General features: G+C 44.2%; 1 protein-coding gene across 2 annotated transcripts; it reads left to right on the top strand.

The window, feature by feature from the left end:
- Positions 1-4,632: 4,632 nt before the first annotated feature.
- On the top strand, positions 4,633-23,674 carry LOC147880319 (transcription initiation factor IIB). 2 transcript variants are annotated; one of them, XM_087370808.1, is made up of 7 exons: positions 4,633-5,229; positions 5,645-5,669; positions 6,481-6,610; positions 6,713-6,843; positions 7,003-7,091; positions 22,994-23,070; positions 23,153-23,674. In XM_087370808.1, exons 1-7 carry the CDS (start codon positions 4,880-4,882, stop codon positions 23,296-23,298), a joined length of 948 nt encoding a protein of 315 aa, XP_087226934.1. In that variant the 5' UTR covers positions 4,633-4,879; the 3' UTR covers positions 23,299-23,674. The 2 variants fall into 2 exon arrangements, with proteins under 2 accessions (XP_087226934.1, XP_087226935.1); XM_087370809.1 differs by having other exon boundaries at positions 23,165-23,671.
- The last annotated feature ends 369 nt before the right edge of the window (positions 23,675-24,043 follow it).

Genomic DNA, 24,043 nt, shown 5'->3' with positions numbered 1-24,043 from the left:
GTTAGAAGTTATGGTCCTCTGTGTGTCTGATGATAGTTTGTAGAGTGTTTTGAGCTCCTTGTAGAGAGATCTATGAAGGAGGTGCAATGTTTCCCCATAACCTACCCATCCGATCCAATTAGCCCCTTCAAACTCCTTGATATATATCAGTTCATGCCATATTGAGCCCCCAGATCTTCTTTCAAGAACGTATTGCTCTTCTCTTTGGCGCAGACCGGCTTAGTGAGACTGTGGCCTCCTCTGATCCTTTTCTTTTTCTATGCTAGAGTACAACGTCACTTGGGACATTACCATCTTCATTCTCATCTAAGGAAAGAAAGGAAAGAATGTGTGATGTGGTCTCTTAGCATGAAAGTTTCTATCTATTTCCCCTTTCCCAATGATAAAGGTCTCTTTCATTAAGTTTGGAAGTAGTAGGAAGCTAAGAGGTGCGTGAAGTTTTATTACCCCCAACTTCATGTCACAGTGGTCTAACCAACTTTCACTATGCTTGCACTAACAGAGTTGTTGGGAATACTGCTATACAAAGAGTATAACATCAATGTAAGCCCACTTTGGGAAAACCACATAAAACTGTTACAAACAGAAGACAAGACACATGAGAACTCTCAAAATGGGCCACGAAGAAACAGTAGAAGAACATCTTGCCATCAATACTTTAGTTCATGGAATATATAGAAGCCAACAAGCTGTTGACTTCAAAGCTAAAACTATTGCAATTGCTCCTTCTGAAGGATTTTGTCCTCTAAGCATGTTCAAAGACAAATCTTGTGAAGAGCTAGCATTTACCAGGCTATTCTTTGGCAATCACTGAAACTACAATATTCCCAAACTTATCTCATACCAAAACACTCCATGTTGGGAACTAACAAACATGGATCGCCATAATTACTACAGGGAGCTATGTATTCTATTCTTACCATATCACATTTTTGAGCCAACTTTTAACCAAAGCACCCCTACATGGCATGACATGTACTTTGACAACAAACATATCATAGACCCAAACAAGCAAAAATTCAACAAACTCATTCCAAGAATTATTTCAAAATCAACGACTACCTCCAATACTTCCACATCCTATCAACATTCAAAAACATTGACACATATGACATTGGAAAGACATGTCAAATCCAACTAAACCAAATCAATTCCACACCGAATACTTAGTAACATACAAACTTGTACCTAACAATGAATATTACCCGACCTTAAGGAAACTAAATATTGATTCTAGAAGATATCATGCTCAAAAAAAGAATTGAGCCATCAAAGCCATTCCATCTATTCTTAATGGGAAATGTTGGAACAAGTAAAACATATACACTAATGACCATCATCCAAGCACTTCTAAGGTATTACTTGCACAAACAAACTAGCAATATGGAACTCCCAAAAGTCCTCTTGCTAGCTTACACTGGCAAAGCTGCATTCGATACTGGTGGCACAACAATTCATTCAACTCTACATTCAACACTAATGGCATCCCACTACACAAGTTTATCAATGGAAGAATTGTAAGAGCTATCACAACTATATGAAGACCTCGAACTAGTTGTTTTTGCGATGAAGTCTCACTGACTGATTGGCCATATCACATTTGTTGCAACGGACATGCATTTAAGAGAAATAAAGCACAACACCTACAACCATTTGGAGGACTTGATGTTCTCTTGTGTGGAGATCTATGCCAAGCTAGCCCTACAAAAGACTCATGGCATTTCATGGAGCAATCATCAAACACATTGATGACAACATCTTTCTAGAAAGAGAACGTCCTACTCTATGAACTTAACACTCCAATGTGACAAACAAATAGCCAATTCATACAACTACTCAACAAAGTAAGAACAGGGCAGCAAACATTAGTGGACATCTCACACAAACCAAGAATACCTCAGAAAACCATTGCAAAAGGAAAGTATTCCACACCTTTTCTACAATATTGCTGCAAAATACATGCACAACAAAGAAGTGTTTGACTTACTACAAGACAATCCGCATATTCTTCATCCATTGACAAAAAACACAAGACATGCAGTAAAACAATAAAAATACCAACAAATCCAAAAAAACACAGCCAGCTTACACGGAACATTACATTTGAAAGGAGGAATGATAGTTGAAATATGCTCTAAAAACTTGGATATTTCTGATGGGTTGGTCAATGGTGCCAATGGGATAGTCAAACATTCAAACACAACCATAGAAAACCAAGTTTTTTGGATTTTGTTTAATGACAAAAGCTCGAGAAGACAAGCTAGCTTTACAAACTCATATCTGTACAAAGACAATATTCCATCTACTTGGACTCCAATACAGCCAATTACAAGGGAATTTCAAGTAGGCAAAAACTACTTGAACACAGTTTCCCGATGCCAATTCCCCATTCAATACATTGTTCACAAGGACTATCCATGGATTACCTAGCATTTGACCCTTCGTTCATCAAATCACATGGCCTAACATACACAACACTATCATTCCTCATCAACCCACTAGAACCAAAACATATCAAAGTAGATCACATGTTCTAAAAGAGATTGAGTGCTTACAAAACGAGCGACAATGGATTCCATATTATATAAACTTGTCAAAAAAATATAACCTATACACATTTAAATCCCTAAACACAAGAGCACTATCTTCATACTTAATGGCAAAAGCTTGCTAAGTGCCACAATCCTCTGCCTTCAAGAATTACATACGAACACATCAACTACACTAGATTCACATGCATGCAAGAGTAATGGTGCCAGAATAGCAACTTGTTACAAACATGAAATACTCTTGCAACACGAAGAATACATCCATGGGAAAAAATGTGAATTGCCTGCTAATAATATTCTCAACCAAGAATTTTGTAAAATTTGCAATTATTAATGTCTACAAATCACCAGGGTTTCGGAACGTAGTGAGACAAGCAGAGAAGAGGGATCATCTACACAAAACCTGCAGCCCGATCTTCCAAGGTGCAAAGAGAGAGGTTTAGGTAGCTATGGTGAGCTTCAATATGGAAGACTTAGAGGATTCCAAGGACGAAGTGAACTTGATGACTCACTTGTTGATGAAGGAGGGGACGAGCAACAACGCATTTCTTGCAACATCGCCGGATGGGAAGGAGGTGGTGTTCTGATCAGACAAGGACGGGTACAAGAATTTGTACATGATGGATGCAAAGAAGGGGGAGGAAGGGGGTATTAGGAGGCTGACAGAAGGGAATTGGACGGATACAATGCCGGATTGGTCACTGGATGAAGAGTGGACAGTGTTCTCATCAAGCAGGGTGGTGAAGCTCAGAAAATGGAGAAAATGCATCCCATTGCCCCCTCATCGCTCATGTTGCCCATGTGTCAAATGCCCTGTAGCACCTACCTACTACCTATGCTCACATGTCAAGCCAACAACTTGGATAATCCGTAGTAACTCTGCTTTAGACGGGACCTAGAAAAGCAACTTTCTTGTTGCTATAGCCTGCCCCTAGCGGGGCAATGCTAACAAAGGTGAATTACATTCAAAAGGCCTACCCTCACAACCGGACATTCTGATTTGTGTCAAGAAGAGAGTGGTCGGACCAATAAATAAATGAAGTAAGTTCTGGTTATTTTATGGTGTTGTGGTTTGTTTGTCCATATGTGGTCAATGGTGGACCCATGTGTATTGTAGGTGGATAATGAATTAGTTGGGTGAATTTTTTTTTGCCATGAATATGGGTTGTGTTGTAGTCAATGTTGAAATCTCCTATGATTGTTGTAGGTATTATGGTTGTATTTTGTTTAGTAGTTTGTCTAGTGAAGATAGAAGCATTGAATGTATTGGCAAAGTGAATGGGAACCCACCTACAAATTGAGTTGGAAGGCTGATCTCCATGCAGAGCGTAAAGATATAGAAGTTTCATATGTCTGTATAGTTCTCAACAAGCTATAGATTCTCAACTCCTGCACGGACTTCTAAATAGTCTTGCCTTACGAAACATCACGAGGATTCTTTGTTATTAGTTAATATATATTTGTCCTCTACGTTACAGATAGGATTTTGCATGAATTATGACTAAGTTTTCCTTATATGCCAAAAAGTATCAGGCATACTATCAGCTTTATGCCCTCTTTCGTCAACTCTTGGCACAAAATGTTTGATATAATGGCACGAAATGTTTGTGTTGTATGCAAGGTGGGTGCTAATACCATCTAAGGTAAATGTATCTGTCTCCATTTTTGCTGCAGGGCGTGGGGTATCCTTCGATGAATGTTTGTTTCCCATATGTGCAGGTGTTGTGTTCTTCTCTACCGTGAGCATTTCTTGATAGAAAAAGACCATACGCTATTGTGTACGCCTTATTTTGCGCCTCATTCCTTCCCAAAGCCTCCCCTATGCTTTTGGCTTCTAATAAGATCTTCGCTTCCGGGTCAAGATTGCATATGAATCGCCATGACGACGGCCACACCAAAGGTTCTACTCTTTCTTGTTGAGGGCAGTGCTATCGACACCCCGTGCCTCTTGTTTTTTTTCTTCGTGGAAGCCGCTCCGATGCCACGTTCGCATTAAATTCCCACAACACCCACAAACCACAAAACTACCACAACACCCACAACCCACAAAAACTACTTACCAAGACAAGTTTTCTTCCTATAAAATGCTCAGGATCCAGTCTTTTCTTCTCTGCCAGAAATGCAGATGGCTGGCTGTGCTCAAGCTCAGAGTCAAGGTGTTGTTCATTGATTTCATCTAAAACAATTCTGTGAGCAACCTCTTGTCTTTTGCATCATTCCTTACATCTCCTCTTTCAATCATCCAACATCTTCTTCTTCATCCATAGAGCTCTCCAAACCAAGACGCAATTTTGTTGCCTTGCTCGCTCGCTTTAGTTTCCCCCGTTACCATGACCGATGTCGTCTGCCCTGAGTGCCGTAAGCCCACCGAAGTCGTCCTCGATCATGCCGCTGGTGACACTGTTTGTATGGAATGCGGACTTGTCCTCGAGGCCCATTCTATCGATGAAACTTCCGAATGGAGGACTTTCGCCAACGAGTCCGCAGACAATGATCCCGTTCGTGTAGGAGGCCCTTCCAATCCCCTCCTAACTGATGGTGGCCTTGCAACCGTCATCTCTAAGCCGAATGGTGCTCAAGGAGATTTCCTTTCGTCGCTTGGGCGGTGGCAAAATCGAGGATCGAATCCAGATCGATCTCTTATTCTGGCTTTCCGCACAATTGCTACAATGGCAGATCGGTTAGTTTTCTATCTCCTTTGCTCTCTTATAGTCGTCCCTTCTATTTCTTATGGTGATGAAACATGTAAGTTAGTCAAGAAGATAGGGTTTTGAGTTTTATGAGATTGCAGCAAACCGTAACAAACGTTAGGGACGATTGTTTAAGAATCTTCTTTTAGAATTTGGCACATCAACCCAAGCGTCTGGTGTCTTTTAGATTTTCAGCCCAGACGCTTTGGGTATCCGTGGTCACTGCAAACTCGGGTTTTTGCTCCCGTTGCAGGATAAGGAAAAATGCATATTTATTATTTCTTAGAGGCCTCAGGTCTTATGATTAGTTGCGGGATCCCATTCTGTAGTCATTTTTATTTCTTATTCTACAGTCATGTTTTAATTATTTGAATTAGCTGACCTTGGCTCGATTGGATTTGGCAGACTGGGTCTCGTTTCAACTATCAAGGTAATACTTAAAACTCCTCAGCTCTGTGTGTATGCGGTCGCCTGTATACTTAAATTCTAGGAGGCTTTGACCGTACGAAATACCTTGAAAGTGTGTAAGGTTGATGAATTTACTCTGTCACCACAGCCTTAATGCCTATTGTTAAGAGTCAAAGCATGGAGAGCGGACATTTTTTGTGCAGTCTGGATACTAGAAATGAACGATATCGAACGGAGGGTGATTTTTTTCTAATCGCACAAGATTTCTAAGGCTTATGGAGGAAGGCCATTAGGTTTTACTTACTGCCTACTTGTTAGTTAGAGATGAACGCTGCTGCTTTAAAATTTTACAAGGGTATTGGCTGTGAGCACAAATTGGAAAGTGGATATCCTGAGTGCTGTGTAAATTGCATCTGTTTTCTGCAGATGTGCAGTTTACATCTAGTTATTAAAAACTCATTCCAAACTCTCATTGTAAAAAATTGACCAGCCACTTTGTAGTTGGAAATCCAACTTTACTTTCAGTTATATCGGTTGTCAAAGGTTGAGTACGTGATATTTTAGTCAACGGGCCTATGTTTGATCTTCTCAAGGGGACCCTTCATTTTGTTTCACTTTCTGCTGCTCTGGTATAATTGTAGCAGGAACAAGTTTTGAACTGCTTCTTTGTCACAGCCTTGTAGTTGTGTTGTGTTTCTCTTTGCTAGCCTTCCCTTCCCCATTTTTGTATATCCTTCTTAGGCCTCTGACAATAGGCAATTCAAATGTCCAGGTGAAATTGTTCGCTTTTGAAGTGGAGAAGTTCTTACAGCTGGTCCTTCTTTGCTGTGAAGGATCGAGCAAATGAGATTTACAAGAAGGTGGAAGATCTCAAGTCAATCAGGGGAAGAAATCAAGATGCTATTCTTGCTGCTTGTCTCTACATTGCGTGTCGCCAGGAGGACAAGCCACGGACAGTGAAAGGTGATGTAGTCTGGTTCCGGTTAGTCTGTCCTGACAGTAAACGTGCCATTCTTTTGTAATTCATTATGTGCTTTGTTTTGAAAGACAAGATTATCATTACAGAAATCTGTTCGGTAGCAAATGGTGCTTCTAAGAAAGAGATTGGCCGAGCCAAAGAGTTCATTGTTAAACAACTGGAGGAGGAAATGGGGAAGTCTATGGAAATGGGAACGATTCATGCTGGTGACTTCTTGGTTTGTTTCTTTAGCTTTTACATTCAAGCATTTGGATTTGCTATATATAAACCAAAATATAGCATGCATGCAAAGTTCTAAAGGAAGGCAAATCTTATTGAAATCCATTTGCACCAGTCTGAGGTAGCCTCTTGGCCTTGTGGGCTTTTTTGTTTCCAGAGACGGTTCTGTTCACATCTTGGCATGGGTAATCAGTCTGTAAAAGCTGCAACTGAAGCAGTGAAGAAATCTGAGGAGTTGGACATCAGGTAAACAAGTTTTACTAGGAGCTTGTGAACAGCCAAGTGATAATATACCTTTATATCTTCTATTCCTTAGGAAGTGTGGTAGGTTTTCTGAATCTCTATCTTTGGTCCAATATGAGAGCTGTCTGGTTGTGGGTGACCTTCCAAGTGTGTCCTGACACAAATGGTGGCCTGTGGTTCACTTTGTGAAGAGCCCAGTGATGCCAAGCATGTGGAGAAAGCCAAGTCTCTAGCTTGGCTTTGGAGTCCATAGTGACGCTTTGCCAAACGTTTGGACCTTGTCCGTTTAAGACATCCATAGTTCCATTGGTGGGATCAAGCAGAGTGGTCCCCTCTTGCTGAGTCTTAACAAAATCTTGTCCCGTTCTTCCTTTGTTTTTCCAGTCCAGGAGGCAAATTCTTCCTTAGCTTCCCAGGCTAAGCTCTCTTTCGTTACTCACTTGGCATGCTGGGCATGCTTGTCTAGTTGCATTTGCATCATGTTTTGATCTGTTTGCTTCAATGTCTGTGAACATTTAAACTCCATTTAAAACACCAGATCTCATGTTGGCATGGCAATCTTGTGAGAGAACTCTCAAAAAAAGCTGCTGCAAAGGATCTAAGTGCTGGCCAAAAATATGGATTATCAGCTCTTGGGGTAGCAGATACAATGGCATGGCAATCTTGTGAGAGGACTAAGCGCTACAATGGGCCTAAGCGCTGGCCGCACTACAATGGGCCTAAGCGCTGGCCAAACTTCTCTCACCATGATGCTGGTTGGAGCATTCTAGATCTCTCTGGTCCCACTCTAAGGCTAAAGCTCCCTAGTCTTATAGGTTCTGCAGCTGTTGCATGACAACAGCAGGAAAAGGCATGTTTTGTATGTACTCTCCCATCAAGTGGTCAAAACTGTCATCTTTAATGGGTGAGCTGCCTATGATTCCCCTAGAGATGATGCAACTCTGTGTTCCAGTGCATGGATTGGTTCAAGAAACCAGAATGTAAACAAATTTTACGAGGAATGAAATGTTACTCCATCTACAATAATGACTAGAGTGAAGACATCCTGAGTAAAGTTCTTATGTGCCTAGGACTGGACCTAGGAGCAATGTTCTTATGGCCTGGGACTGGACCTAGGAGCAATGAACTGGGTAAAGCCAATGGCTGTAAATTAGCATAGGTATGTGAAGATAGTGCCTTTGGTTGAGCACTAGAAGCTAGTGAGGGGGTGTCTAAGTTAAAGGACCCCTAAGAATATGGAAAAGGTTTCGGAATTTGTTTTTGAGAACATAAGCAAACTTTAAGGGAAACAGAATGTTACGTCACCTGTCATAGTGACTAGAGTGACGGCACTTTAGGAAAGTTTTTATGACCTAGAAGTGGGCCTAAGAGAAGGAAATTATGGGCAATTGGGATCTATACATTTTTTGGATAATATTTATGTATAATTCATGGATACGTATTTCTAGCTGGGTGGGTCAAACTACCCCATCTGGAAGTTCAAGATCCGGAATCACATCTGTGGCTAGGAAGCTCGGGAAGGTGACACGCAAGCCTTGTTAATAATCATAGGGACTACAATGGATTCCATCATTCCACATCTTGACTGCAGTCATTCCACATCTTGACTGCGACTGCGATATGTTCGGTCAGGCGTGGACCATTCTAAAGGATCTGTATAAGATCATCAATTTGTCAAGGATCCTATCCCTCCAAAATCAAAATGAGAATTCTGGAAGGGGATCAAGTACACGACCATCTCACGAAGGTGAAGGTGGTGAAGGATCAGTTGAAGGTAGTGACAACAAAGTGGACTCAATTGTGCTAGTGGTATTGGGATGCTTCCAAGAAATTTCAAAGGCTTGTTACCCATGATGGCAAGAGAGAGGACTAGGCCTCTTACATTCGAAGAGCTTGGTCCCGTGTTTTGCAAAAAGAAGCCTGGAAGAAATTGCATGAGTACAACAACGACAAGGCTTTTTTGACAAGAGGAAAAGACAAGGGCAACTCCATTGAGGAAATGCCCAAAGAAGAGTCCAAGGGTGAAAGCTCGGATGATGTAGACAAGAAGAAAAAGAAGAAAAACACGAAATGTCATGAAGTGTTTCTACTGCGAGAAACTTGCCACTTCACGAAAGAGTGTAGGAAAAAGAAATCAGATCAGAACATGTAACCAGCCTTCGGAATCCCTAGGGCAGTAAACCACAACTAAGTCTGATCACACCGTCAATTACAGCCACTTAACTCCCAATTAATCACACCACATCAAATAGCATAAAAGAAAGTACAGGTGAGGCTAGAATGCCCCTGCTCAATGATCACACAGCGACATCGATTGGCCCCAAACACTTGGCGCCCCTTGCGATATTTCTTTATTGTTCTTTAGTGAAAAGTAATAGCAAACTTACAACCAGGGTGCACCCTGAACCGTTCCCACTGGCTACCACCTTGGGTTCACCCTCTGTAACTGGGTGATTGCAATAGACCCAGGGAATCCCATAGAGAATATCAAAACAGAGAACTAGAAATGAATCCCATGGTGAAAACAAAGAGAAACTGGGCCGGAAATCCGGGATTGCGCGCCCAGAGCATAGGCTGCAACCAAAAACAACTGCTCCCCACAAGAACAGGTCCCCGAGGTATGCAGAACCCTGCCAAAGACCTCCAAACAGAGTTTCACAGCCAGAAGCCCTGATTCACAGCAAGAAAACCAGCCTCAGGCTGCGTGCAAACACCGGACACTTGCAACAGGGTCTGTACAGTCCGTACACAGTCCTGCAGCCTGGAAAGGGGCCCGTACAGTCTCTACGGACTGTTTGTCGGTCCGTACAGACTGAAAAACGCGCCGTACAGCAGCAAAACAGCGCTAGGAGGGGCTCGAGCAAGTCGCAGAAGGTGCTCCTTGATTTGGGCTGCATGCAACAGGGCTGGATGCAAGGAAACAAAGAAAAACAGCAGCAAAACAGTGACTAGCAACCTTCGGAAGGTCTGGTGCAGCAGCAAGGAGCAGGAGAAGATGCAGAAGTGGGTGGATTCTAGAGCAGGCCCTTGATGTGGACGCCATCTGCCCTAAAGGAGGGGAAAAGATGCTAAAAGTGGGGGGAAGATGCTAAAAGTGGAGCTGGTAGGTTGCATACCTGACACGTGCCACATTAATGCCCCCTGTACCAAGGAAACGTTGGTTTCCTATGGGCAACTTTTGAACGTGGCACATTAATGCCCCTAAGCCCCTATACCAAGGAAACGTTGGTTTCCTAGGGGCAACTTTTAAAGGCTCTAACCCCACTAACCAATGACAAACATTGGCACTGTCTAGGGGCAACCTTTTAATCCTTTTGAACCCCTCCTCTCACGTGAAACTTGGGAATCTATTTGGGGGCAAGCATCCTAGCTCCGTCACACCCCTCCGCGAGGTCAAAGTGATGCCATGCCTTGATTCTACTAGTTAGATCTAGCGAGTGTCTAGATAGATGTTAACACTAGGGGCTTTTAGGAACTCACCGCTCCTCTAGGCCAGTCCCCCATGGCCAAACTGGTTACAAACTTAGTCATAGCTTATTTGCTTACAAAATTCGCGTCCCCGTGACAGAACAGGCAGAGGGAAGCCAAGCCCAAGGGAGAGACAAAGTCCGAAGCAGCAAATGTAACAATAGGAGAGGAGTTCATGGTCATTGAGCATTGTTCTGCACGTGGGGTGGCTGAAAACAGAGAAAGTTGGTATGCTGGCAGTGGGGCATCACGACACATGTCAAATAGAAAAAGTTGGTTCAAAGCCATGGAATTGGCACATCTCGACTCAAAGGTGACTGGTAGACAATCAGACATATAGAGTTGGTTCATTCAGACATTTGTGGGACTGATGTCTACCGAGTCATTTGTAGGATCACTTTATTTCTTGCTCTTCATTGATGATTACAGCGGTATGATATGGGTCTTATGCCTGGCTGAATAGTCACAAGCCTTTAACAAGTTTAGGGAATGGAGAGCCAAGTTGGAAAGAAGACTTGGGGAAAGAAGTAAAGGCATTCTGAACCGACAGAGGGGGGGAAGGAGAGTTCACTCTCGAAGCTTTTCAATGCTTTCTGTAAGAAGAAAAGGATCAAGATACAGCTCACCATAGCACGCATATTCAGAGAGAAAGAATGGTGTGATGGTGGAGATGGAGTTAACGATGATGAGGGGGAAGATGTCACAAGCAGCCACAGCCCATGGCATGCTGTTTACAGGCTACAGTGCTATCAAATATCACCAGGAAGGGCTTTTTGGTCGACATTGACTTTTGACCAGCCTCGTTGACCAGCCATATAGGGTGGTTAATCTCCCCGAAAAGCCTATTGGTAGCCCCCTTTGCCTCATTCTTCATCCAACTCTCTAGTACTCTAGCCTTCAGCCAGCCGCTCCAGGGATCAAGATTAAGGCAGGAGAGTTTGCAGCAGCCCAACAGCCCCTTCCAGCCCTCCTTTAGTTAGTCCTCAGCCGGTTCAGTCTGGCACAGCAGTCTCTAGTTCTCTTTTGTAGTGAGGGTTCTCCCTCCATAGAGTACTTGTTCTTTACAGTTGTATTCAGCCCTCTGGGCTAGATATTTATTCAGTAATTATTTTCCTTTTTGGAGGCCCACTATATTCTCTCCCTCTGATTATCACACTCACTCCACAGTTCCACTTGTGTTTTGAGTGCATCATTCTTTTAGTTCAGATAGTAGTGAGCAGGAGAAAGAGTGGGTTAGGCTATCTCCCTGTTACATTTATGTCAGAGCTTCAGATTTTCTTTCGTGAGATAGGGAGGGTCAGTTTAGGGACAGCCCCACTGTTTTATGTATAGACAATATTGGGAAAAGACACCATGAATACATTGTCATGTGCCTGGTCATAAGAAGGAAGATTGCCCGCACTTCTAGAAGCTTCGAGCAGGATGGAGCGGCATCAAGTGGTTCACCAACAGCTTCAACTCCTATGGGGACAACCTCAGTGTTATCGAGGAGCTTGAAGATTGGTAGAAGGGGGAACCTCGTCACTTTCCCAACATGTTTCATTATGGCTAAATTGGTGGTCAGAAGGGACTTATCTTGGCAGATTCAGGTAGCTCTGAGGACATCATTTCCACAAAGTAGATAAGAAGGCCCAGTTGACTCTTACGCCGACGAATTCCATTGCCTGGAATGGCACATCTCTAGGGCACTCCGGGGCAGCAGACGAGCAGCATGCAGGTCTCTTAAGCCACTCTGAAGATCTCAGGGTGGGTAGACAGTCGGCAATCAGGGTCGCATCTACGCAGGCAACGGAGACATGATGGTGGCACTAGTATGAGGTCCGATCAGATTATCAGAACCATGGCTTGGATGTCAAGATCCTAGGTCATGGGTCCAAGTTCATTTTTTGCCTTAGAGGTGTTCCGCCTCGACCTTTGATTTCAATAGTTTAGAGGGCCAGGATGTCTCTCTCACGACGAATCTCCCTCTGTCCCTCTCACCAATACGCGCAGAGGAGGATTGCATTGAGCATCTTCGTGTGTCATTCGGCCACATCAGGTATCCTTACTTGAAGTCACCATAAGACCTTGGGATGCAGCTCCTTCAGATCAGAATTCATGAGCTAGGCATTCAAATCACAATTCATGAGCCAGGAATACCACAGTCAGCCACCTCCAGCATATTGGGAGGCTCTCTTCATACCTCAGTTCTAATTTCAGCAAAAGGGGATGTCACGAGCATCCACAGCCCATGGCATGCTGCCTACAGGCTGCAGTGCCATCAAATATCGCCAAGAATCCTCAAGAGGCAGTACAAGTCAAAAAACGGAGAGGTGACTTTTTGGTCAAAAACTCAATGAGTTGACCTTATGGTCAATGTTGACTTTTGACTGACTTGTTCAACTGCTGGCGTTGACCAGCTGACCAGGGTTGCATATATAAGGCAGCCCCCTTGGCCTCATTCTTCATCCAACTCTCTAGTACTTTAGCCTTCAGCCAGCAGTAGCTCCAAGACCCAGCAGCCCCTTCCAGGCCTCCTTCAGCTAGTCATCAGCCGGTTCAGTCTCTAGTTGTCTTTTGTAGTGAGGGTTCTCTCTCCATATAATACTTGTTCTTTACAGTTGTATTCAGTCCTCTGGGCTAGACATGTTACGCTCTAGCTGAGGTAGCATGACCTCGGAAGAATCAGTCGACATTTCCCTTATAGGATCTATCTCTGTAATATATGTGTTTGCGCTTCATGTAAATGATCGGGAGGGATTTAATGTCAAGGTCCTAGGTGAGGGCTGATAGCACCAGACTAGATAGATCTGAGACCAAGGGCCTAGTGCTAAGATTGTGCCTAGGGGCAAGGGATTAAATGCATCCCAAGAGAGGGGTGAAATGTTGCATTAGGAAGGCCCTATATGGATGACATGTGGCATCTAGATCTATCTAGGGATTTGGGGTTTGCTAAGGCTAGAGAGAGAAGAGAAGAAAATGATTCATGTGATTTTCAACGTAGATCTCTGTCTGGCTCGTGAGCCTTAGCAAGATTTGGCTGGGAGGAGAATCATGGTGCTGCTCCCGTGATTGCAGTAGAGGCTAGAATAGGAGAGTTTGACAAGACATTTGTTCAGTTATTATATTCCCTCTTCGGAGGCCCACTATATGCTCTCCCTCTCGTTGTCACACTCACTCCACAGTTCCACTTGTGTATTGAGTGCAGAGAGTGAGTTAGGCTATCTCCCTATTACAGAAGAACCTTCCCAGCCTTGCACATTCTAAAACAAGGCGAAGACTAAGGCGGTTGAAGATATGACCCCACATGAAGCCTACTATGGTAAGACGCCTATCATTGTGCATTTGAAAATTTTCAGTTCTAAAGTTGTGGGAGGCATGTGGTTTATTGGTCATGTGTCAGAGTCTCTTGTATGGTGTGCCGGTTGTTGCCACTTGGAGTCACTGAGTCTGTCTCAGAGTAATGCCTTTTGTAAAAGTTTCACGATTTGCCCGTGCATACAGGTCTTTAAAGCCCTTGTGGATTTCTGTGTGGTCAACGGGATGTGTCAAAGCCTTTGTCTCTACTCTTACTGCCCAGGAGGGAGGGCTTCAGGTCCCGCAAATAAACCTCAGACACCATTCTAGAGGTGATAGACATCTGGGCCTTCCAATTGAAAAGGCAGAGAGTTGTGAACATAATGAAGGGGCTGGCTTGATTGCCATGTGCTGGTGTGGTGATTGGAAAAAAAGCTTTCACTTAGTGTTGAGCCTTTCAGGGCTTGAATGAAGGGCTAAAGCACAGTCTAGTATCTGTGCAGGTACTCTGTGTACCTCAACTTTGGAACTGGAAGTATACTTCTGAGTAGACTTCCGGCTGCATTTGTACCAGTCTCTCTGCTTGCAATATCAGTAAACATTTTTGCTGAGCTACTTTGTTTGAAGATTAGTAAGCACATTCAATTCTGCAGTTCGAAAAGCAGTTCTGAGAGCTCACATGAAGGTCTTTCCACAAATAGAAGATGCACAAATGATTGAATGAGGGTTCAATCAGGAACCTTCTCTATAAAGAAAATACTTGGAGACAAATAAAACAATACTGAAGACTAATGATCGCTGAAGAAGAATTATATATCACAAACGGAACTCAGTACAAGAGAAGATATGAGAGAAGCTCTGGAGGGAGCAAACATCAATCCTTAAGGGAAGGCAACTGTAGTGGACTTCTGCACTAGCTCCACAAGTTGGAACTGAACCAAATCTGAGACAGCAAACTGATGCAAGGGTTGCTGCAGATTTGGAATAGAAAGAACATTATCTTGAGCAGAAGTTGGAGACAGATCTGGAGCAGAAGTCGAGGGCAGATCTGGAGCAGAAGTTAAGGCAGATCTGGAGCAGAAGTTGGGGCAGATCTGGAGCAGAAGTTGGGGGGCAGATCTGGAGCAGAAGTTAAGGCAGATCTGGAGCAGAAGTTGGGGCGGATCTGGAGCTGGAAAGAGTGACAGATCTGGAGCAGAGAGGGAGCAGATTTGGAGCTGGAAGGAGAGACAGATCTGGTGCAGGAAGAAGACAGATCTGGAACTGAAAGAGAGGCAGAAGAGGAGACAGCCAAGAGGCAGAAGTGGAGGCAGCAGAGGAGGTAGCTAGGAGGCAGAACTGGAGGCAGCAGAGGAGGCAGCCAGGAGGCAGAAGTGGAGGCAGCAGAGGAGGCAGCAAGGAGGCAGAGATGGAGGCAGCAGAGGAGGCAGTAGAGGCTCAGGGTGTGCAGGGACCTCTGGAGCATGAAATGGTAAGAAGTACCTAGGCCCCCCCTTTAAATAGGGAGGGGCCAGTCCGTCAACCAGCTGGTCGGCCCAGATCTGACCGACCTGGTCAGTCTGGTCGGCCAGATATTGACCGACCAGGTCAATCTGGTCGGCCAGAATGGGGCCATTTTGTGGCCTCCGATCCTGGGCTCTTCAGGAGCCTGTTTTTGACAGGGCTTTGGTTGTTGAGTTTTGTCCTGACGGAGATTCACCTGTGGGGTTTTTACCTGTAAGTGATCGGACCTTTGCGCCAATTTGGCCTTTGATTATCTTGTCCTCTAGAATTGGAGATTGCCTGGCTTAACACCCCCTCTCAATGTCCAATGTAGACGGGAGAAGCAAAGAGGTGTTCCATGAGTGATCTATCTTCTTCATCAACCTTTAAAAAAAAAAATAATAATAATAAAGGGTTTTCATTTAGATGAAGATGCCTACAAAGTAGGTTTTCATCTTCACTAAATGCCCAGATGATGGTACAATAAGAAGTACTTGAAGGAGTGCCCTCGCAGGGGATTTGTTCACTTCCTTAAGTATACAAAAAACTGCTAAGAAGAAGGAGGCGGTATACCAATCCCCAACCGTGGGCTGAGATGCTCAAGAGTAGGGCGATTAACGGGCTTGGTAAGAATGTCAGCATGATTATCGGCAGCTGGAACATAGATCAATCGAATAGTACCTAATTCCACTTGCTCGTGAGTAAAATGAAAGTTGACACCGACATGTTTGGTGCGGTTGGAAAAAATGGGATTGTCGGCGAGAGCGATGGCACTTTTGTTGTCGACGTAGAGGATCGTTGGTTCAGTACAAGGAAAGTGTAGCTCTGCCAGAAACTGTCGGAGATATATGGCCTTTGTGGTACAATCATACAAGGCCCGGTATTCAGCCTCAGTAGAAGAGCCAGCAACAGTTTCTTGTTTACGGCTAGACCAAGAAACAGGTGCCGAGCCAATCGAGAAAATGTAGCCGCCATGAGAACGACGATAATCTGGGTCGCCAGCCCAGTCGGAATGAGTGTATTCTTATAGTGTTAGTCCTGGTCTGAAATGTAAACCATAAGAGTAAGTACCACGTATGAACCGCAAGATACGAATACATGCATGCCAATGAGTGAGCTTGGGGTCATTAAAGTACTGACTGAGAATGAAAACTGAGTAAGCAAGATCCGGACGAGTGTGAAGGAGCCAGAGCAGTTTGCCAACGACCTGACGATAGAGATGTTCATCAAAGGGAGGAGACTCCAAGTCTTTTGAGAGCTTGACTGTGGGATCTAAGGGAGTGGCAGCGAGCTTAGGCTCGTGGGGAATGATCTGATCAAGTAGTTGAAGAGCATATTTCTGTTGAGAAACAATAATGCCACCAGAATGCTGAACAACTTCCATGCCTAAGAAATAGGAGAGAAGATCGAGATCGGTCATTTCGAAAGTGGTGCTGAGTTGAGTTTTAATGAATTGAAGTGTAGTGGGAGTAGAGCCTAAAAGCAAAAGATCATCTACGTAGAGTAAGATAAAGCAGACCCCCTTTGAAGAGTGATGGATATATAAATTTGGATCAAAAGGAGTGGAATGAAACCCATTAGTTTTGAGGAAGGTGTCTATCCTGTGGAACCACGATCGAGATGCTTGTTTAAGTCCATAAAGAGCTTTGCGAAGACGGAATACCTTATTTTCATGGCCAGGAGGAGAAAAACTAGGTGGGGGAGTCACATAGACTTCCTCATCAAGGTAGCCATTGAGAAAGGCACTCTTGACATCCATCTGATAGATAGACCAGCGGTGATGAGCAGCTAGGGTGTGAAGAAGGCGAAAGGAAGTAAATCGAGCAGTAGGGGCAAAGGTTTCCTCATAATTGATACCATGTTTTTGGTGAAATCCTTGCACTACTAAGCGAGCTTTGTACGTGTCCAGTGTTCCATCGGCTTTGAGTTTTGTTCGGAAGATCCACTTGGTTCCGATGACCTTTTTGTGAGTGGGTCGATCGACCAAAATCCAGGTCTTATTGCAATCAATGCTCTCAGCCTGGGCTCGCTTGGTTATGAACCAAACGGGAAAGTCTATGGGGATTGCTCGTAGTGATAATGGTGGTGAATTCATTTCCCATGAATTCACTCAATTCCTTCACAAGCATGGTATCCAATGCCATCTTACATCTCCAAATTCGCCTTCCTAAAATGCTCGTGTCGAACGGAGACAACGCACGGTCATGAACATGGCCCGTTCCATGCTTTTTGCAGCCGAGTTGCCTGAACGTCTCTGGACAGAAGCTGTGAATACTTTTGTCTATATCCTTAATCGTTGCCCTACTCAGCCCATCCCGAACATGACGCCTTTTGAGGCCTTCTATGGCTACCGACCTTCTATTTCTCATATTCGCATCTTTGGATGCCGCACGTACACTCATACTCCCAATGATACTCACGGTAAACTAGAACCTCGTGCTGAACTTCTACTTCTAGTTGGCTACTCAGCAGAAGCCAAAGCTTATTGCTTATTTGATCCTCGCACAAACAAAGTTTTGGTTCGCCGAGATGTGGTCTTCGATGAAAGAGATGTTCTGAAAAATTCCTCTATTCTCTTTGCTGATGACGTATCTACTCATGTTCCCTCCGACAATTCTCCACCCGAAATTTCTTCCTCTCCTCCCGAAACTTCTCTCTCGCCACCCATTGCTTCTCCTCACGACCCGCTGCCACGCTGGTATCGACAAACTATGAAGGATTCCAGGATTATTTCCTTAGAACTTCCTTTGTCATGTCCTCGACGCTCTACTCGAACAACTTCTTCCACTACCACCGCCTCCATTTTTACCACGGCCTATATCATACATTCTGAACCTGCCACTTGGCAGGAAGCAGTTCAAAATCCTGCGTGGCATTGTGCCATGGAAACCCATTGATATCGAGAGTAATCATCCATAATTAAGAAGAAATATTGTGAGCCATTTAGTGAAGGAACAGGAGATTTGCCACTAATATCAAGGTGGATTAGTCGCAATATCTCACTGGCTCGAGAAGTGGAATGAGAAGGAAAAGGAGTGTTTTCCTAATTGGCATGGACGACAAATATCTTTGGCTCGTGATAATCTAGGTAGGCCATCAACTAGATGATCCTGAGACATTTCATATAAAGAGTCATAGGACAAATGTCCCAGACGATAATGCCATAATCGTTCTGTGTCAGTTGGATCTTTCAGGGTAGCAATACCATAAAGCCGATGAAACTCAGAGCCGGTATGGGAGGGAGTCTCAAGAAATTGAGTTATGAAGTACAGACCATGAGGTTGGGCGTCGCCTCGAGCTAAAAGGAGTCCCGAGGTCTCATCTATGATGTCGACATGCATCTTTCTAAATAGCACTGTGCGACCAAGGAGGCAAAGTTGATGGACGGAAAGAAGATTGATCCCTAATTGGGGGACATAAAACACTTGATCCAATTGAGCAAGATTGGGGCCTTTGTCAGTATCAAATGTGATTGAACCAACACCATGAATAGTAGCAACAGAGTTATTGCCACAACGGACTCCCCCTGTTGCCGGTTGGCGAGAAATGAAGAGATCATGATGAGGAGTCATATGATGAGTGCCTCCACTTTCCACAATCCAAGAAGATTTAGAGCCACGTGGAAGAGTATGAAAAGCTGACCTAGATAAGGAAGGGGAAGAGTCAAGCTCGGTGATATGGATCAAGGCTTGAGAAGTGAAGTCTAGAGAATCTCCAGTGGACCAGTCAGACAGACCTTCAGGAGTGATAAAAGGAGGAGATGGGGTGAAATGATTAGTGACATGGCCCTGTGGTCTCCAAAGACCAGCGTTCGGAGGAGGACCACTCCTAGGGCGCCAACGAGGTGGCTGAGGAGTCGTGGTAGGGGGCTGTGGAGTCCAACGGGGTGGCTGAGGAGTCGTGGTAGGGGGCTGAGGAAGAATGCCTCTGGCTTTGGAGCGACATTCATCATCAATATGTCCAACTCTCTGGCAATGCTGACAAAACCTATTCTTTTTGGGAAGGGTGTGCCAGACGGGTTTACTACTAGAGGAGTTATTGGAGTTAGGAGTGGGAGAGGGCTTTCCGGAGCTGGGTTGATCTTTCTGAATCCCGGAGAGAAGAGCCCCCTATGAAGCAGGAACGCTATGTTTTTGGTGGACTTGAGAGTAAAGGCGAGCATAACACAAAAGTTAACATTGGAACTCATAAAAAGTTGGAAGAGATGGTTGAGAAATGATTTGTTGCATAAAACTGAAATACTTGGGCGGAAGTTTGTTTAAAAAGAAAGTAACTTGGTCATCCTCGGATTTGGGAGGACCAGTTGTGGCAAATTCAGCAACTAACCGCCGGTAATCTGCTAGTTTAACCTTGAGATCATCATCAGCAAGGATTTGGAATTGTTGGAGATCATGGTCAAGATTGATGTGACGAGTACGATCTCGAGCTGCATTGCGATCAGTGAGATGTGCCCATCGCTCAGAGGCAAGATCAAAATGCTGTAATTGAGAGTGAAATTCAGATAAAAGACCTTGCATGATTTCGACAATGGCAGTGGCATTACGATGTCGCCACGAGCGAACTACCTGATAAGGATAAACATGAGGATCAGGTTGCGATTCAGTACCTCGAACGAGTTCCCATAGGTCTTGAGAATCAAGCACATGGCGCATGAGATTTGACCATGTGGTATAATTAGACCCGTTAAAACGAGTCATATCAGTGAAAGCATGTTTGGCTGTTGCAGAGACAGGGTGAGAGGAAGAAAGAGAATGATAGGGAGAAGCAACCGGTGGAGGCATAAGAGAATTTAGAACAGGAGCGGAGTGAGAAGAAGGGAGAGGCGGCACCACCGGAGGAATAAAAGAATTCGGAGAAGGTCCTGAGGGGGAGGGATGAACATGAGAGGCAGGATATGACATGAGAGGGGAAAAGGAGGCAACGGGAGAGATAGAGGGAAATAAACTATAGGAGTCCAGTGGCATGGGAGAAGGAGGAGGATGAGAAACCACTGGAGGAAAGATGGCAGCGGAAGATATGAGAGGGATGGGAGGGAAGGAAGAATGTGAACCGAAAGCAAACTCATTGTCAGACGCATTTCTCCTTTCTCGTCTGTGCGTGTTCACATGCATGTATGGATCTGTGTCCTCGTGATTACTCGTTTCTATGCCTTGCATAACAGATGGAGTTGCACCAAGGGAATAGGTCAACATACCTTGCACTGATTCTTGTGGGATAGGCATTGTCGAATAACCCAATGTTCTCATGCCGGCCTGTCCTCTTTCGTCAGGGTATACTTGTTCTTCGTCGGCACTGAACTTGAGATGTTGCTCAGCTTCTTCTGAGTTGAATAGAGGTCCTTGTTGACGTATCGGTACCTGCAAGTTCCTTCCATTTCTGGAATTCAGAAAATTCTTTAAAGAGTTTGGAGAGGTATTCATCACCTTCAATCCTTGCAGACTCTCTCTTGACATATGACGAAGGTGGTGGTTGAATGGAGGTCGATTCAGGCTGAGATCGCTTCGGGGAAGAGGGAGAAGACATCTTCAGGTGATGATTTATCTTCCAAGCTTTCCAGATCAAGGCTCAGGTGTCGATTGGCACACCTGGCTTTGATACCATATAAAGAAAATACTTGGAGACAAATAAAACAATACTGAAGACTAATGATCGCTGAAGAAGAATTATATATCACAAACGGAACTCAGTACAAGAGAAGATATGAGAGAAGCTCTGGAGGGAGCAAACATCAATCCTCCAGGGAAGGCAACTGTAGTGGACTTCTGCACTAGCTCCACAAGTTGGAACTAAACCAAATCTGAGACAGCAAACTGATGCAAGGGTTGCTGCAGATTTGGAATAGAAAGAACATTATCTTGAGCAGAAGTTGGAGACAGATCTGGAGCAGAAGTTGGGGGCAGATCTGGAGCAGAAGTTGGGGGGCAGATCTGGAGCAGAAGTTAAGGCAGATCTGGAGCAGAAGTTAAGGCAGATCTGGAGCTGGAAAGAGTGACAGATCTGGAGCAGAGAGGAAGCAGATTTGGAGCTGGAAGGAGAGACAGATCTGGTGCAGGAAGAAGACAGATCTGGAACCGAAAGAGAGGCAGAAGAGGAGGCAGCCAAGAGGCAGAAGTGGAGGCAGCAGAGGAGGCAGCCAGGAGGCAGAAGTGGAGGCAGCAGAGGAGGCAGTAGAGGCTCAGGGTGTGCAGGGACCTCTGGAGCATGAAATGGTAAGAAGTACCTTAGGCCCCCCTTTAAATAGGGAGGGGCCAGTCCGTTGGCCAGCTGGTCGGCCCAGATCTGACCGACCTGGTCAGTCTGGTCGGCCAGATATTGACCGACCAGGTCAATCTGGTCGGCCAGAATGGGGCCATTTTGTGGCTTCCGATCCTGGGCTCTTCAGGAGCCTGTTTTTGACAGGGCTTTGGTTGTTGAGTTTTGTCTCGACGGAGATTCACCTGTGGGGTTTTTACTTGTAAGTGATCGGACCTTTGCGCCAGTTTGGCCTTTGATTATCGTGTCCTCTAGAATTGGAGATTGCCTGGCTTAACATTCTCCACTACCACTCTCCACCAAAACTCAAACTGAGCTGAACTGAGCTGAGAACACTAGAAAAGCTGCAAACTTTAAAGAGGCATAACGTGAGCTTGGAGGCTCCAAATTATGATATTTTTGAAGCAAAATGGAGAGAATAACATCTCTAGAGGTTGGGCAAAAGACAGCAAGTGTATGCAAAGAGCTAGAGAACCATTAGAGCATTGATGCCATGACAAAAAAATGAGGTGAGTGGGTGAGAAAAAGGGCATAGCGGGTAGGGAAGGAGGACCACAATAGACACACTTTTTGTGCACCACATTGGTTGGAAAGAATTAATATATAAACACTGTAGTAGGGTGAGTGTCTCTTTGCCCAGCATCAATACACATCATTCGACATATCCAACATGATCTGCCATTACATCCTTAACATCGGGTTGACCAGAATCGGAAAAAGTGCAGTGCAAGCTGCCAAGATTAGGGATGATGGGACTGGGCTTAGCTTGCTGCTCTTCTATGGCTTAAGGAAAACCTTTTCCTACAAAGCAGGCGTGCTACAAAGTGATGACAAAATCATTTCTCGAGGTCTGCTTCTCTTTGAAACCCTTTTCAACTATTTCAACTAGAAACTTGTGCCGCCCCCCCCCCCCCCTCTCAAAACACCCCCAAAAAACAAATGCTTTCTTCTTTTTTCCGTCCTGCTCCCTCATAGTCTGTCTCGACGACGTGAGATTTGGGAACGTCGACTCCCACTTCCCCTGGATGATGGTATACACGTTGCTGATATGGAGGCATGCAAAATACCTTTAGCATGGGGCAGAGATGACCTGGAACCCAATGGATTATGGCACTGGGGTCTCTGACAAGGAGGCCTAGTCCATTTTCTCTCCATCTGTCCATTTTCTCTCCATCCTGTTAGGCACCTGTTAGGCAGCATGTATCTTGTTGGGAGATGTAGGGGTTTCCAAGTGAGAAGCCTCATGTCTCGAATTGACATTATAGATGGAGATACTTCAATCCAGTGCTTGTTTTCTTAAATCTATGGGGCGGTTTAGTAATGTGTTCATTGTTTATCTTCGTGTTAAAAATTGACCATTTTCACTGGATTTGTCACGGCAATTGTGCAAATGAATGCCTTTCTGAACTTGCTTTAAAAAATTGCAGGAGAAGTCCTATTTCCATTGCTGCAGCTGCAATTTATATGATCTCTCAGCTTTCAGATGACAAAAAACCACTCAAAGGTTTGTGGTTTATTTGCGTTGAATTTATGTTATGCTGTGGCTGGGATGAACTGTTTTTCCAGTGCCGCTCCTTTAATTTCAGATGTCTATGCAGATATATCAAGAGTAACTGGTGTAGCAGAAGGGACAATACGAAACTCGTACAAAGATTTGTATCCTCATGCTTCAAAGTTGGTGCCTGATTGGTTTGCCAAAGATGAAGATCTTAAGAATTTGTGTGCCCCTTAGGGATGATTGTACTAGAGGAAGCACATGGTATTTTGAATTTCAAATTCATTCTTGAGAAATCTACCTTTCAGCTGGCAAGTGCTCTAGGTGAATGGTTCGAAGGATTTGGTGCTTGATGACATGACTTAAAAACACCCACCTCAAAGATGAATACAAATGACACTGATGCCTGCTATCCCAGCCTTTAACAATGTTTTCATGACCATCACTGCAAACCAAATGACTAACTTGTGGAGTCATTGTTCCCACGTTTGGGAAGTTTTTTGTAATTATGCAATGATTAAAGGTTCCTTAGAGGCTTTTTTTACAGTACCATTTAACTGATCTCGTTCTCTCAAGGAACGCAAGCTGTGAAAGCATCATGTAGTTTCTTACTGTCATTTCGGGTTGTTTTTTGGGTTTAATCCTAGTGAATAAATTAATGAAATTCATTGGAGTGCTTATATGACTGCTTTTGTTTGGTATGGCTGAGAAAGAAATGCTGGAAGGGAGCAAGATTGTCGTGGGGGAGGGGCAAATGGGCTTTAGAATAACATTCAAATCTAAATGTGGAAAGATAAGACTCTATACCTTTTCACAAGTTAGAGCCCATGTTTGAAAATGATAGTCATTAAGTGTGAAAGGAGGACATTCTCTCAAGAAAAGTTAGAAATTTGTAACCGACCATGTGAAGTTGGTAGTAGGATTTGAAATCGATGGATTGATCACATTTTATACTTTTATAACTAAGCTATCAATTGTGGTC

This window comes from Dipteris shenzhenensis, chromosome 32, assembly GCF_047967505.1.
Source record: "Dipteris shenzhenensis isolate YYH24624 ecotype China chromosome 32, Dip_SZ_1.0, whole genome shotgun sequence".
NCBI lineage: Eukaryota > Viridiplantae > Streptophyta > Polypodiopsida > Gleicheniales > Dipteridaceae > Dipteris > Dipteris shenzhenensis.
Note: the sequence above shows the minus strand (reverse complement) of the source record. Positions and strands in the feature narration are given on the sequence as shown.

What these genes read in the sequence shown, in the direction of transcription:
- LOC147880319 (XM_087370808.1), top strand. Translation starts at nt 4,880, where the DNA reads ATGACCGATGTCGTCTGCCCTGAGTGCCGTAAGCCCACCGAAGTCGTC. An exon ending in ATTGCTACAATGGCAGATCG is followed by an intron (nt 5,230 to 5,644) that starts GTTAGTTTTCTA and finishes TGGATTTGGCAG; the next exon opens with ACTGGGTCTCGTTTCAACTA. An exon ending in TCTGAGGAGTTGGACATCAG is followed by an intron (nt 7,092 to 22,993) that starts GTAAACAAGTTT and finishes AAAAAATTGCAG; the next exon opens with GAGAAGTCCTATTTCCATTG.